Here is a 14,252-nt window from a genome sequence, read left to right on the forward strand (position 1 = left end):
TGAGATCTCAGTACTAGCAGTGTGTACACCACATATACTGAGTGTGAGATCTCAGTACTAGCAGTGTGTACACCACATATACTGGGTGAGAGATCTCAGTACTAGCTGTGTGTACACCACATATACTGGGTGTGAGATCTCAGTACTAGCTGAGTGGAATGAGCTGCCTCTAGGACCATGTGCAGACACACAGCAGCTGTCTGACCATGGGAGGAGATTGTGGAAAACAAGTTTAGTTAAGCTGCTGTCTCTCTCCCTGCTGTCTGTCCCCTGCACCCAGGCCCTCTCTCTCTATACCCCCCTAGACACACATGCAATGTCCCCAGCAGGCACCTGAGAATGCTGCATTACAGGCCAGGGGGGTGAGGGCTGCCCCCCTGCATGAGGACTGTGCCCCCAGCAGACCCTCTCTGCACAGCAGGAGCAGCATGCATTGCTAACCAGGTATTTCCTCCCCCAAAACAAGGTCCCCAGCCAGCCAGCCCCGGGTGCCAGGCTGCAGGGAGGAGGAGGGGGGAGCACATGGCAGTCAGTGTAGTGACTGGTGATTCAGGGCAAAGGACAGGCTGATTGCAACAGCTGTAAGTGCAGAGCCAGAGAGGGATCCATAGCCTGCTGCTGCTGCTGCTGGAGGAGGAATGGTCACCCTGGGGTGAGTTCTGCACACAGAGGGGGTGTCTGGGAGGTAAGAGGGTAAAGGCCCTGTGCATGCCGTGCTGTCCTCTGTACGCTGCAGCTGGGGCGATATAAGGCAGAATAACACATCGCCAACTTTGCAATTTTTCCAGCTGCCAAAATTTTGTGCAATATTTCAATTTTCCCAGCCCGACCGTCGCCCCGATTCCGAATACTTCAAATCTTATTTTATGTTTCTATTTTTAAGTTTCTCTGCCTTTTTTTGTTTTTGTTGCGACTGGTCATCCAGCAACCTGTATAAACACTTACACCAAAGCGCGTTTTATTGTTGTGTTGCCGCCGTGTCTCACTTTTATTTTATACATATATTTAAAAAAATAAAATTATAATTCGTGCATTATTTTTCTCAGGTTAAGAATATAGATTAATATATGGATTTATTTGTTGGTGCTTAAGGTACGATTGTAGTTTGGGAGCAACCCCCCCCCCCCCAGCCTTATACCTGTAACTGGAGAGTATCGCTATATATTGTATAGATTTGCGCAGTGGCCTGCAAATGGCGGTTTATGCTGACGATTGTAGTTTGGGAGCAAACCCCCCCCCCCCAGCCTTATACCTGTAATCGGCAGAGTATCGCTATATATTGTATAGATTTGCGCGGTGGCCTGTAAGCCTCCGTACCTGCAAATGGCGATTTATGCTGACGATTGTAGTTTGGGAGCAAACCCCCCAGTCTTATACCTGTAACTGGAGAGTATCACTATATATTGTATAGATTTGCGCAGTGGCCTGCAAATGGCGATTTATGCTGACGATTGTAGTTTGGGAGCAAACCCCCCCCCAGCCTTATACCTGTAATCGGCAGAGTATCGCTATATATAGTATAGATTTGCGCGGTGGCCTGTAAGCCTCCGTACCTGCAAATGGCGATTTATGCTGAATGTGCAGGATTTCTGTGACTTCCGAGCATGGCCTGATACTAACCTTTTCTGTTTTTCCTCAGGTGGATCACGCCATATAAGCTGCCAATCACTGTATGAAGCCTTTTTTTTATTCTTTTCCTTCAGTATTTCCAAAGATGACCTAAGCCGATCGCTATCTAGAAGTATTTTCTGAGCCCGGTTCCTGCGCCCAAAGCCTAAAGTTGTCAGCAGATGATATGAATGTATTAGTGAGCCACGTCCCTGTATAGGTACTGTATCGTAGGTTGTACAGCAGTATCTGCTTTCTGTGCTATTCGCTAAAAAGACTAAGGGGGGGGGGGGGGGAAATTATTTTTTGCCCGTAAAATATATATTTTTTTTCTTTTTGTCGCCCAGTACAGACACTGTCCCATTGAGCCGGAGTTGAATGCATTGCAAATATAGTTTTTTATTTTCAATGCTTTTCCTTTTTTTTATTCTGTCTTATGGGCGTTTTAAACGTCAGACTATAAAATAAAACCTGCAATTTATAAATCAAAGCCATCTGGGGAATGCTGGCAGATGTGGGAAAACAACATGGAGCGTGTTCCTTAAATTCCGCGGGGTGACTTTTTTTTTGTTTTGTTTTCTCTCTTGGGTTACAATTGGAATAAGAGACCGATCTGGCCGAGCTAACAGCGCCCATTGTTACGCGGTATCGTTTTGCTCACCGCCTGTACGCGGGAGGTTGCACAATCTGACTTTTTACAGCAGGATCTAACAGAGTAATGTGCGCCCTGGGGGCAGAAAGGTATTGCAGCTGATTTTTTATTTTTTTTGGCACCTTGTAGCGTAGATTAAATTTTATTTTTTTTTTTTAATTATTTGCTGGGCATAAAATATTCTTGAGTAACTTAAAAAATTGGGGCGATTCAGGACGTTCCACCATCGATTTTTCCTTTAACACTTGACTTGCGCGTAGTAGGTGAACCAGCTGCAAGGTAGATATCTCCGATAAGGTGCAGCCAGATTTATTTATTGTGTTCTTTTGGCGCGGCTGATAAAAACGCCACCTTAGCACTTTTTTTTATGTTTGTTTTCAGAGCTGTTTAACCTTGGAAGGTAAAAAAAAAAAAAAACATGAGACTTTTTGAGATCATGGGGGTTAGATATTTTACCTCGGTAGCATAATACTTGGATTCAGAAAAAGAAACTAGACTGCATGTGTAGTGACAACATAAGTGTTTTCCTAGCGAGGAGTCAAAGGAACATTTAGTAATCGGAGACAGAGCCAGCACTAGTACGTGCCCTGTAACTGGACGTGTGAGCCCCCTTTCTGGGCAATAATAATTGACCTAAGTGGAGATTATAAAATGCACTCAATGTATGGAAAGGAATTGTCTTAAAAGATAGAGACTATTATCCTGGGAAAAATTGAAACACTTCTTGTTTACAGACTCTATGGAAGACGGATTTGATCCCGGGGATGTATAAGTAGCACGCGGCCATTTTGGTGCTTTTTTACTGCAACGTTACGGCGGGTTTCTCCTGGTCGGACAAGCGAGAGCGGATCCTAGATGGTGAATTATAGGAATCCCAGAGCTATTTGGGGGACACTGCACCGGTCTGTGGACAGAGTGTCTTTGGTCCTCTACATGGACAGCTGAAAAGGGCGTCGAGGCTCGGCGCAACCCAAAGATGGACGACGTAAAGAAGAGCGGCTATCTGCGCAAGCAGAAATCCATGCGGAGGAGGTACTTTGTCCTCCGCTCTCCCGGAGCCCGCGGGCCGGCGCGGCTGGAGTACTACGAGAACGAGAAGAAGTTCCGGCTGGCGGAGGGGTCCGGGGACCCTCGTGGAGCGGTTATCCTGGAGGAAGCGTTTGGCGTGAACAAGAGGGCGGACGCCAAGAAGAGGCACCTGCTGGTCCTGTACACGCGTGACGGGGGTCTGTGCGTGTCTGCGGAGGGAGAAGAGGAGCAGGACGCCTGGTACCGGGCCATCCTGGAGCTACAGTCACAGGGTAATCGCTGCTCTATGTGCTGCTGTCTGGGGGCTTGATACAGAGACGGCCGCAGTGCCCGCTGGTTACGCAGTTTAGTGCAGAGTGATTGACATGCGGGGGCCGCTTGTGGGCGGTAATGGGGAGGCGGTGACTCTCACGCAGGCTTCGCATCTGTTTTCTTGGCGTGTTTCTGCCACAGAAGCAGTAAGGCGTGTGTCTGGCGTATAACGTCTGCAGACCGTAGGGTCACTGAGAAAACCGGTTATAGACTCATTTGCAACCACACTGCGTCTTTGTAAGCGACGGCGGGCGTCTGAATAATAAACGGGGAAGCTGCGACATTTGCATATTTTTGTGCAGCCGCTGCGTACGGTACTGCAGTAACAATGGCGTCTGCATCCATCTCTGCATCAGGCCCTGGGCACAGACCTGCTGACGCTGTATCTCTCCTTATCACATGACACCTGTATCTCCTTATCACATGGCACCTACTACACCATAATACTTCCTAGGCAGGATCGCACATCTCCCTATGTGTGTGTGTTTGTATATATATATATATATATATATATATATATATATATATATATGAATGACATGGTGTAGTAGTGTATGTACTGGGCTGTGTGTATATATGACATGGTGTAGTAGTGTATGTACTGGGCTGTGTGTGTATATATGACATGGTGTAGTAGTGTATGTACTGGGCTCTGTGTGTATATATATGACATGGTGTAGTAGTGTCTGTACTGGGCTGTGTGTGTGTATATATGACATGGTGTAGTAGTGTATGTACTGGGCTCTGTGTGTGTATATATGACATGGTGTAGTGGTGTCTTTACTGGGCTGTGTGTGTGTATATATGACATGGTGTAGTAGTGTATGTACTGGGCTGTGTGTGTATATATATGACATGGTGTAGTAGTGTCTGTACTGGGCTGTGTGTGTATATATGACATGGTGTAGTAGTGTCTGTACTGGGCTGTGTGTGTATATATGACATGGTGTAGTAGTGTCTGTACTGGGTTGTGTGTGTATATATGACATGGTGTAGTAGTGTATGTACTGGGCTGTGTGTGTATATGACATGGTGTAGTAGTATATGTACTGGGCTGTGTGTGTGTATATATGACATGGTGTAGTAGTGTCTGTACTGGGCTGTGTGTGTATATATGATATGGTGTAGTAGTGTCTGTACTGGGCTGTGTGTGTATATGGCATGGTGTAGTAGTATATGTACTGGGCTGTGTGTGTATATATGACATGGTGTAGTAGTGTATGTACTGGGCTGTGTGTGTGTATATATGACATGGTGTAGTAGTGTATGTACTGGGCTGTGTGTGTGTATATATGACATGGTGTAGTAGTGTATGTACTGGGCTGTGTGTATATATGACATGGTGTAGTAGTGTATGTACTGGGCTGTGTGTATATATGACATGGTGTAGTAGTGTATGTACTGGGCTGTGTGTGTGTATATATGACATGGTGTAGTAGTGTATGTACTGGGCTGTGTGTGTGTATATATGACATGGTGTAGTAGTGTATGTACTGGGCTGTGTGTGTGTATATATGACATGGTGTAGTAGTGTCTGTACTGGGCTGTGTGTGTATATGGCATGGTGTAGTAGTATATGTACTGGGCTGTGTGTGTGTATATATGGCATGGTGTAGTAGTATATGTACTGGGCTGTGTGTGTGTATATATGACATGGTGTAGTAGTATATGTACTGGGCTGTGTGTGTGTATATATGACATGGTGTAGTAGTGTCTGTACTGGGCTGTGTGTGTGTGTATATGACATGGTGTAGTAGTGTATGTACTGGGCTGTGTGTGTGTATATATGACATGGTGTAGTAGTGTATGTACTGGGCTGTGTGTGTGTATATATGACATGATGTAGTAGTGTATGTACTGGGCTGTGTGTGTATAGATGACATGATGTAGTAGTGTGTGTACTGGGCTGTGTGTGTGTATATATGACATGGTGTAGTAGTGTATGTACTGGGCTGTGTGTGTATATATGACATGGTGTAGTAGTGTATGTACTGGGCTGTGTGTGTATATATGACATGATGTAGTAGTGTATGTACTGGGCTGTGTGTGTATAGATGACATGATGTAGTAGTGTGTGTACTGGGCTGTGTGTGTGTATATATGACATGGTGTAGTAGTGTATGTACTGGGCTGTGTGTGTATATATGACATGGTGTAGTAGTGTATGTACTGGGCTGTGTGTGTGTATATATGACATGGTGTAGTAGTGTATGTACTGGGCTGTGTGTATATATGACATGGTGTAGTAGTGTCTGTACTGGGTGTGTGTGTGTCTATATGACATGGTGTAGTAGTGTATGTACTGGGCTGTGTGTGTATATATATGACATGGTGTAGTAGTGTCTGTACTGGGCTGTGTGTGTATATATGACATGGTGTAGTAGTGTCTGTACTGGGCTGTGTGTGTATATATGACATGGTGTAGTAGTGTCTGTACTGGGTTGTGTGTGTATATATGACATGGTGTAGTAGTGTATGTACTGGGCTGTGTGTGTATATATGACATGGTGTAGTAGTGTATGTACTGGGCTGTGTGTGTATATATGACATGGTGTAGTAGTGTATGTACTGGGCTGTGTGTATATATATGACATGGTGTAGTAGTGTATGTACTGGGCTGTGTGTATATATGACATGGTGTAGTAGTGTATGTACTGGGCTGTGTGTGTATATATGACATGGTGTAGTAGTGTATGTACTGGGCTGTGTGTGTGTATATATGACATGGTGTAGTAGTGTCTGTACTGGGCTGTGTGTGTGTATATATGACATGGTGTAGTAGTGTATGTACTGGGCTGTGTGTATATATGACATGGTGTAGTAGTGTATGTACTGGGCTGTGTGTATATATGACATGGTGTAGTAGTGTATGTACTGGGCTGTGTGTGTGTATATATGACATGGTGTAGTAGTGTATGTACTGGGCTGTGTGTGTGTATATATGACATGGTGTAGTAGTGTATGTACTGGGCTGTGTGTGTGTATATATGACATGGTGTAGTAGTGTATGTACTGGGCTGTGTGTGTGTATATATGACATGGTGTAGTAGTGTATGTACTGGGCTGTGTGTGTGTATATATGACATGGAGTAGTAGTGTATGTACTGGGCTGTGTGTGTGTATATATGACATGGTGTAGTAGTGTATGTACTGGGCTGTGTGTGTATATATGACATGGTGTAGTAGTGTCTGTACTGTGCTAGGTGTGTATATATGACATGGTGTAGTAGTGTCTGTACTGGGCTGTGTGTATATATGAGATGGTGCAGTAGTGTATGTACTGGGCTGTGTGTATATATGACATGGTGTAGTAGTATATGTACTGGGCTGTGTGTGTGTGTATATGACATGGTGTAGTAGTGTATGTACTGGGCTGTGTGTATATATGACATGGTGTAGTAGTGTCTGTACTGGGCTGTGTGTATATATATGGCATGGTGTAGTAGTATATGTACTGGGCTGTGTGTGTGTATATATGACATGGTGTAGTAGTGTCTGTACTGGGCTGTGTGTGTGTATATATGACATGGTGTAGTAGTGTATGTACTGGACTGTGTGTGTGTATATATGGCATGGTATAGTAGTGTATGTACTGGACTGTGTGTGTGTATATATGACATGGTGTAGTAGTGTATGTACTGGGCTGTGTGTATATATGACATGGTGTAGTAGTGTATGTACTGGGCTGTGTGTATATATGACATGGTGTAGTAGTGTATGTACTGGGCTGTGTGTGTGTATATATGACATGGAGTAGTAGTGTATGTACTGGGCTGTGTGTGTGTATATATGGCATGGTGTAGTAGTGTATGTACTGGACTGTGTGTGTGTATATATGACATGGTGTAGTAGTGTATGTACTGGGCTGTGTGTATATATGACATGGTGTAGTAGTGTATGTACTGGGCTGTGTGTATATATGACATGGTGTAGTAGTGTATGTACTGGGCTGTGTGTGTGTATATATGACATGGTGTAGTAGTGTATGTACTGGGCTGTGTGTGTGTATATATGACATGGTGTAGTAGTGTATGTACTGGGCTGTGTGTGTGTGTATATATGACATGGTGTAGTAGTGTATGTACTGGGCTGTGTGTGTATATATGACATGGTGTAGTAGTGTATGTACTGGGCTGTGTGTGTGTATATATGACATGGAGTAGTAGTGTATGTACTGGGCTGTGTGTGTGTATATATGACATGGTGTAGTAGTGTATGTACTGGGCTGTGTGTGTGTATATATGACATGGTGTAGTAGTGTCAGTACTGGGCTGTGTGTATGTATATATGACATGGTGTAGTAGTGTATGTACTGGGCTGTGTGTGTGTATATATGACATGGTGTAGTAGTGTATGTACTGGGCTGTGTGTATATATGAGATGGTGTAGTAGTGTATGTACTGGGCTGTGTGTGTGTATATATGGCATGGTGTAGTAGTGTATGTACTGGACTGTGTGTGTGTATATATGACATGGTGTAGTAGTGTATGTACTGGGCTGTGTGTATATATGACATGGTGTAGTAGTGTATGTACTGGGCTGTGTGTATATATGACATGGTGTAGTAGTGTATGTACTGGGCTGTGTGTGTGTATATATGACATGGAGTAGTAGTGTATGTACTGGGCTGTGTGTGTGTATATATGGCATGGTGTAGTAGTGTATGTACTGGACTGTGTGTGTGTATATATGACATGGTGTAGTAGTGTATGTACTGGGCTGTGTGTATATATGACATGGTGTAGTAGTGTATGTACTGGGCTGTGTGTATATATGACATGGTGTAGTAGTGTATGTACTGGGCTGTGTGTGTGTATATATGACATGGTGTAGTAGTGTATGTACTGGGCTGTGTGTGTGTATATATGACATGGTGTAGTAGTGTATGTACTGGGCTGTGTGTGTGTGTATATATGACATGGTGTAGTAGTGTATGTACTGGGCTGTGTGTGTATATATGACATGGTGTAGTAGTGTATGTACTGGGCTGTGTGTGTGTATATATGACATGGAGTAGTAGTGTATGTACTGGGCTGTGTGTGTGTATATATGACATGGTGTAGTAGTGTATGTACTGGTCTGTGTGTGTGTAATATGACATGGTGTAGTAGTGTCAGTACTGGGCTGTGTGTATGTATATATGACATGGTGTAGTAGTGTATGTATTGGGCTGTGTGTGTGTATATATGGCATGGTGTAGTAGTGTATGTACTGGGCTGTGTGTATATATGACATGGTGTAGTAGTGTATGTACTGGGCTGTGTGTATATATGAGATGGTGTAGTAGTGTATGTATTGGGCTGTGTGTGTGTATATATGACATGGTGTAGTAGTGTATGTACTGGGCTGTGTGTATATATGACATGGTGTAGTAGTATATGTACTGGGCTGTGTGTGTGTGTATATGACATGGTGTAGTAGTGTATGTACTGGGCTGTGTGTGTATATATGACATGGTGTAGTAGTGTCTGTACTGGGCTGTGTGTATATATATGGCATGGTGTAGTAGTATATGTACTGGGCTGTGTGTGTGTATATATGACATGGTGTAGTAGTGTCTGTACTGGGCTGTGTATGTATATATGACATGGTGTAGTAGTGTCTGTACTGGGCTGTGTATGTATATATGACATGGTGTAGTAGTGTCTGTACTGGGCTGTGTATGTATATATGTGTAGGTTGCACAGTAGTTGTACTGTAGGTCCCCTCCCTGGCCTTATGATGTTGCCCCTGGTAACAGTGATATGTGTGCCTTAGGTGGACGCCCTTGGTAATTATACATATAGATAACGCAGGGTGCGCTGTAGATTCTCTGCTACATGTGGAAATGATTACTTGTTGTGTGCAATAGATTATTCATGTTCCCAGTCTGCCCTCCCTCAGAGGCTCTCCCCACCCCCTCCCTTGCTGGGACTGTGCATACATGCTCCGCAGTCCTGACACCAGTCAGTCCCGTGTCAGGAACGTGACGTGCGAGTGGCTCCCAGGGCAGTTTTTGTATTTCGTACTTTCACTCCTGCTCCCCTCTCCTGAAAAGCTGACACTTTTTTTGCTAGGCCCAAAAGCCTGACTCCCAGTTGCCACAGCAACTGAACCTGCTTGCAGCAAAGATGCGTTTCCAAGGTGAATCTGCCGTCATCTGTCTTGTTTTTCCTGCAGAACGTCACAACTTTCGCCCCCCCCCCCCTCAATGTCCTACAGTTTGTTTGTTTTTTAACCCCTGTCCTGCCAGCGCAGTGACGCAGTTTCCCGTTCCAGAACCCATTTAGCTATTGTGAGACGACATGTTGGAGGGTTGCAAAACTGCGCTGCTCACTGAAGGACATCAGCAGAATGTGGGTCGCTTCCGGATGATTAGCGAGGTCGGGAGTCCATAATGAAATTAGGGGGAGGAGGGTGATGATTTACCGAAATTGCAACCTTATAGTGAATAATTTGCGTATCACACTTGATGATTTGTGTATGAGATGCTCTGCAGAAGGTCTCATTGTGTTGGGGGTAGACTGAACAGAGCAATGTTCTGCAGGTGATAAACATGTCATCTGTATATTCCTAGTAGAAGAAACTGGGCTAGATGGGGCTTGTATGGGGCAGGGACCTAGGGTGGAGGGTGACTTGGCTGGGGCAGAGATCTAGATGAGTGGGGAGGGTGGGGGATTGTTTTGGCCAGGGTGGGTCCATTGTAGCAAAAGATTCAGTCCTGGGCATGGACTTTTGGCAAGACCCTTGGAGGGAGGGGATGGGGCAGCGTCCTTGGTGGAGGGAAAGTGTTTTGGGCAGAGTATAGGATTTTTGTTGGTGAAGGACCTTTGTGGGAGAGGAGTATATTGGCCGAGGATGGTCCCTTGGAGGGAGAAGGGATATCGGGATGGGGCAAGTGTTTGGGTGTATGTTTGTATGGGACGGAGTCCTTGAGGTGAGCAGGTCGGTGTCTTGCATGGGGCCTACACTCGCATAGAAAACTGCCCCCATGAAGTTCTGGTCAGGGGTATTCGGGGTACAGGGGTGACACATGTAGGGTAGAGGTCTGATTTGCAATGTGTGTTACAAATGTATTTTCTCTTCTGCTTCACAGCCCGTTCCCTGTCCTCCTCCTCTGAAGGCGCCGCCTGGCCCGGCCCGTCCTTCAGAGAGGTCTGGCAAGTGAGTCTGCGTCCCCGGGGTTTAGGACAAACCCGCAACCTGTCAGGGATTTACCGCCTGTGTCTGACTGACCGCACCATGAGCCTCCTGCGCCTTCGTTCCGACACCCCCTCCGTTACCCTCCAGCTCATGAACGTCCGGCGCTGTGGCCATTCGGACAACTATTTCTTTGTGGAGGTGGGACGGTCCGCAGTCACCGGGCCCGGAGAGTTGTGGATGCAGGTACGGCGTGGAGGAGTATGGGTACTCTTAAATACGTGCCTGGCCTCCTCTAGTATAGTGTATTGCTTCTGCAAATGAGTAAACAAGACTTACTGGTCACCCGCCATTCCCCCACCGCTCTACACTTTTGTTTCCTTGTTTCCCTTTCTTGCCTTTGATTAATTGTTCACAATTTGTTTTAGGTTGAAGACTCTGTTGTTGCCCAGAACATGCACGAGACCATTCTAGAAGCCATGAAGTCTCTAAGCGAAGAATTTCGTCCACGGACCAAGAGTCAGTCACTTTCCTCCACACCCATCACTGTCCCATCCAGACGTCATATGCCGAACCCACCACCCCCCAGTCAAGTCGGCTTGTCTCGGCGCTCAAGGATTGAGGTTACGGTTGACAGCTCACCAGCTACAAAACCCCACTCCTTGCCCAGGGACCACAGTCCGCGTTCTCCTGAAGAGGATGAAGAAAAGCGTCCATGCATGGAAGCCAATCAGCCCCCTGTCGACTATGGCTCAGCCTCTTCAGATGAGTACGGGTCAAGCCCTTGCCTTTTCGAGCCTCCAACATTTCTTCCGCCATCACCTGTAGCCCAAGAAACCAATTACATCTCCATGGGACAACTTGGTAGAAGACCACAGTCGTTGGACCTAGTGTCTGCATTCATTGGACCTCATGAGGAGGAAGACCGAAAAGTAGTTAAATTAGAACATGAAGATAATTACGCAATGATGGGGAAGTGCGAGCAGCGCCAGGAAACCGGCTACATGCCCATGCTGCCAGGCAGCAGGGCTTCTCAAGATTACATGCCCATGACACCGAACAGCATCTCCCCACCGGCACCTGTAGAAATGGCTGGCTACGTCATGATGTCGCCCATTGGAAGCTACTCCCCAGACGCTGAGAGGACAAGTTGGCCTCCATCCGGCGAAGTGTCGGTGGGCAGTGCGGACAGTCAGGCTTCAGACTACATGAGCATGTGGCCATTAAGCCGATCCGCTTCTAGTACCCCTCCGCTGCCAGATAATTTGCTGTCCTCCATTTACGGCGCCACAAGGATCCCTGCCTCCTACCGCTCTCTCCCCCGTTCATACAAGATAGATCCAGCGCACCCTTCCCATAACTCTTGTTCCTCGTCCTCGGACAGCCTGGAAGACGTGAACGGTGGAAGGTCTCGCAGGCCTCTCAGCGTATCTGTGGACACTTGGAGGGCGAACACTTTGCCTGGAAACTACCGCAGGCCCCCTAGTCCCGGGGAGTATGTGAGTATCCATTTCAGGGCCAAGCAGGAAAAGACGAGCAAAAAGAAAGCGGAGGTTCCTCAGGAAGAACATATAGCCATGGATACACAGAACTATCCGGTACCTAATGGAGACTACACCAAAATGAGTTTTGAACCAGAGACTTTGGGTTCTCAAGTAAAAATGGCTGCTGCACATGTAGTTGAGAACGCATCAGATATCGTTGGTAACGAAAGCCTGTATGGCCACTTGTCGACAACAGAACCAAACTGTAGGCCAGCGGCCGCAATGGTGCCATATCTGTTACCAGCCATAGAGCAGTCGCCGAAGGCATCAGCAGAAGATGATTTCTGGCCCGTTGTTGCCCCAGATAAAATGTTTCGGCCCATAGCGCCTGCAGACAATCTGTTGGCCGCCAGTGCCAAGATGCCAGCTGAGGCCTTGGCAGAGAATGTGTTAGGTCATGTGGAGAAGACCGTGATAGCAAAGGCTCCTTCTGAGGACACGGAACTGAGAGGCCTGCTCTCTGCAGTGACTGGCTGTAATCTGATCAAGGGGCCGGATCGTACAAAGCTCACAAGGATGGACCATCCGGGCAGAATGAGACACTGCTCCGATCATCTCTCCAATCCAGTCAGCTCCTGTAACGGAACCTGGGCTCCAGCAGCTGAGTCCGGGCTAAATTATATTGATTTGGATCTTGCGAAAGATGTAGGAGCTGCTCCCCCCATCGCCACGCTGGTGGGCAGCACGGTCATACAGCCAATAAAGAGTGGAAGCGTGGCTGCCAGTCCTTGCATCAACACCTATGCCAGTATTGACTTCCAGATGTCTGGAGAGCTCAGGAGGGGCAGCAGGGATGGAACAGGTACGTCATAGTCCATACAGGAATAGTAGAGAGATACAGGACAGGATGGAGGTGTAGTGACAGAGCTGTGTGTGTGTGAGGTCAGTACCGGAATAGTAGAGAGATACAGGACAGGATGGAGGTGTAGTGACAGAGCTGTGTGTGTGTGAGGTCAGTACAGGAATAGTAGAGAGATGCAGGACAGGATGGAGGTGTAGTGACAGCTGTGTGTGTGTGAGGTCAGTACAGGAATAGTGGAGAGATACAGGACAGGATGGAGGTGTAGTGACAGAGCTGTGTGTGTGTGAGGTCAGTACCGGAATAGTAGAGAGATACAGGACAGGATGGAGGTGTAGTGACAGAGCTGTGTGTGTGTGAGGTCAGTACAGGAATAGTAGAGAGATGCAGGACAGGATGGAGGTGTAGTGACAGCTGTGTGTGTGTGAGGTCAGTACAGGAATAGTGGAGAGATACAGGACAGGATGGAGGTGTAGTGACAGAGCTGTGTGTGTGTGGTCAGTACAGGAATAGTAGAGAGATACAGGACAGGATGGAGGTGTAGTGACAGAGCTGTGTGTGTGAGGTTAGTACAGGAATAGTAGAGAGATACAGGCCAGGATGGAGGTGTAGTGACAGAGCTGTGTGTGTGTGGGGTCAGTACAGGAATAGTAGAGAGATACAGGACAGGATGGAGGTGTAGTGACAGAGCTGTGTGTGTGTGAGGTCAGGACAGGAATAGTAGAGAGATACAGGATAGGATGGAGGTGTAGTGACAGAGCTGTGTGTGTGAGGTCAGTACAGGAATAGTAGAGCGATACAGGACAGGATGGAGGTGTAGTGACAGAACTGTGTGTGTGTGGGGTCAGTACAGGAATAATAGAGAGATACAGGACAGGATGGAGGTGTAGTGACAGAGCTGTGTGTGTATGAGGTCAGTACAGGAATAGTAGAGAGATACAGGACAGGATGGAGGTGTAGTGACAGAGCTGTGTGTGTGTGTGAGGTCAGTACAGGAATAGTAGAGAGATACAGGACAGGATGGAGGTGTAGTGACAGAGCTGTGTGTGTGTGGGGTCAGTACAGGAATAATAGAGAGATACAGGACAGGATGGAGGTGTAGTGACAGAGCTGTGTGTGGGGTCAGTACAGGAATAGTAGAGAGATACAGGACAGGATGGAGGTGTAGTGACAGAGCTGTGTGTGTGAG

General features: G+C 46.6%; 1 protein-coding gene across 8 annotated transcripts in view; it reads left to right on the forward strand.

Moving 5' to 3' along the window:
• Window positions 1–276: 276 nt before the first annotated feature.
• LOC148435669 (insulin receptor substrate 1-like) overlaps window positions 277–14,252 on the forward strand; it is a 28,570-nt gene continuing 14,594 nt past the window's right edge. Inside the window, exons 1-5 of one of the 8 annotated variants that reach the window (XM_088465669.1) lie at window positions 277–652; window positions 1,640–2,349; window positions 2,995–3,561; window positions 10,677–10,966; window positions 11,149–13,066. In XM_088465669.1, the coding sequence (XP_088321795.1) occupies window positions 3,237–3,561; window positions 10,677–10,966; window positions 11,149–13,066 (2,533 nt within the window). In that variant the 5' untranslated portion in view covers window positions 277–652; window positions 1,640–2,349; window positions 2,995–3,236. Of the gene's footprint in view, window positions 653–1,639; window positions 3,562–10,676; window positions 10,967–11,148; window positions 13,067–14,252 lie in introns of all 8 variants that reach the window. The other 7 variants (XM_088465670.1, XM_088465671.1, XM_088465672.1 and 4 more) reach the window with 7 other exon arrangements.

This window comes from Taudactylus pleione, unplaced genomic scaffold (assembly GCF_031769625.1).
Source record: "Taudactylus pleione unplaced genomic scaffold, aTauple2 ptg002130l, whole genome shotgun sequence".
In the NCBI taxonomy this organism is placed as follows: Eukaryota; Metazoa; Chordata; class Amphibia; order Anura; family Myobatrachidae; genus Taudactylus; species Taudactylus pleione.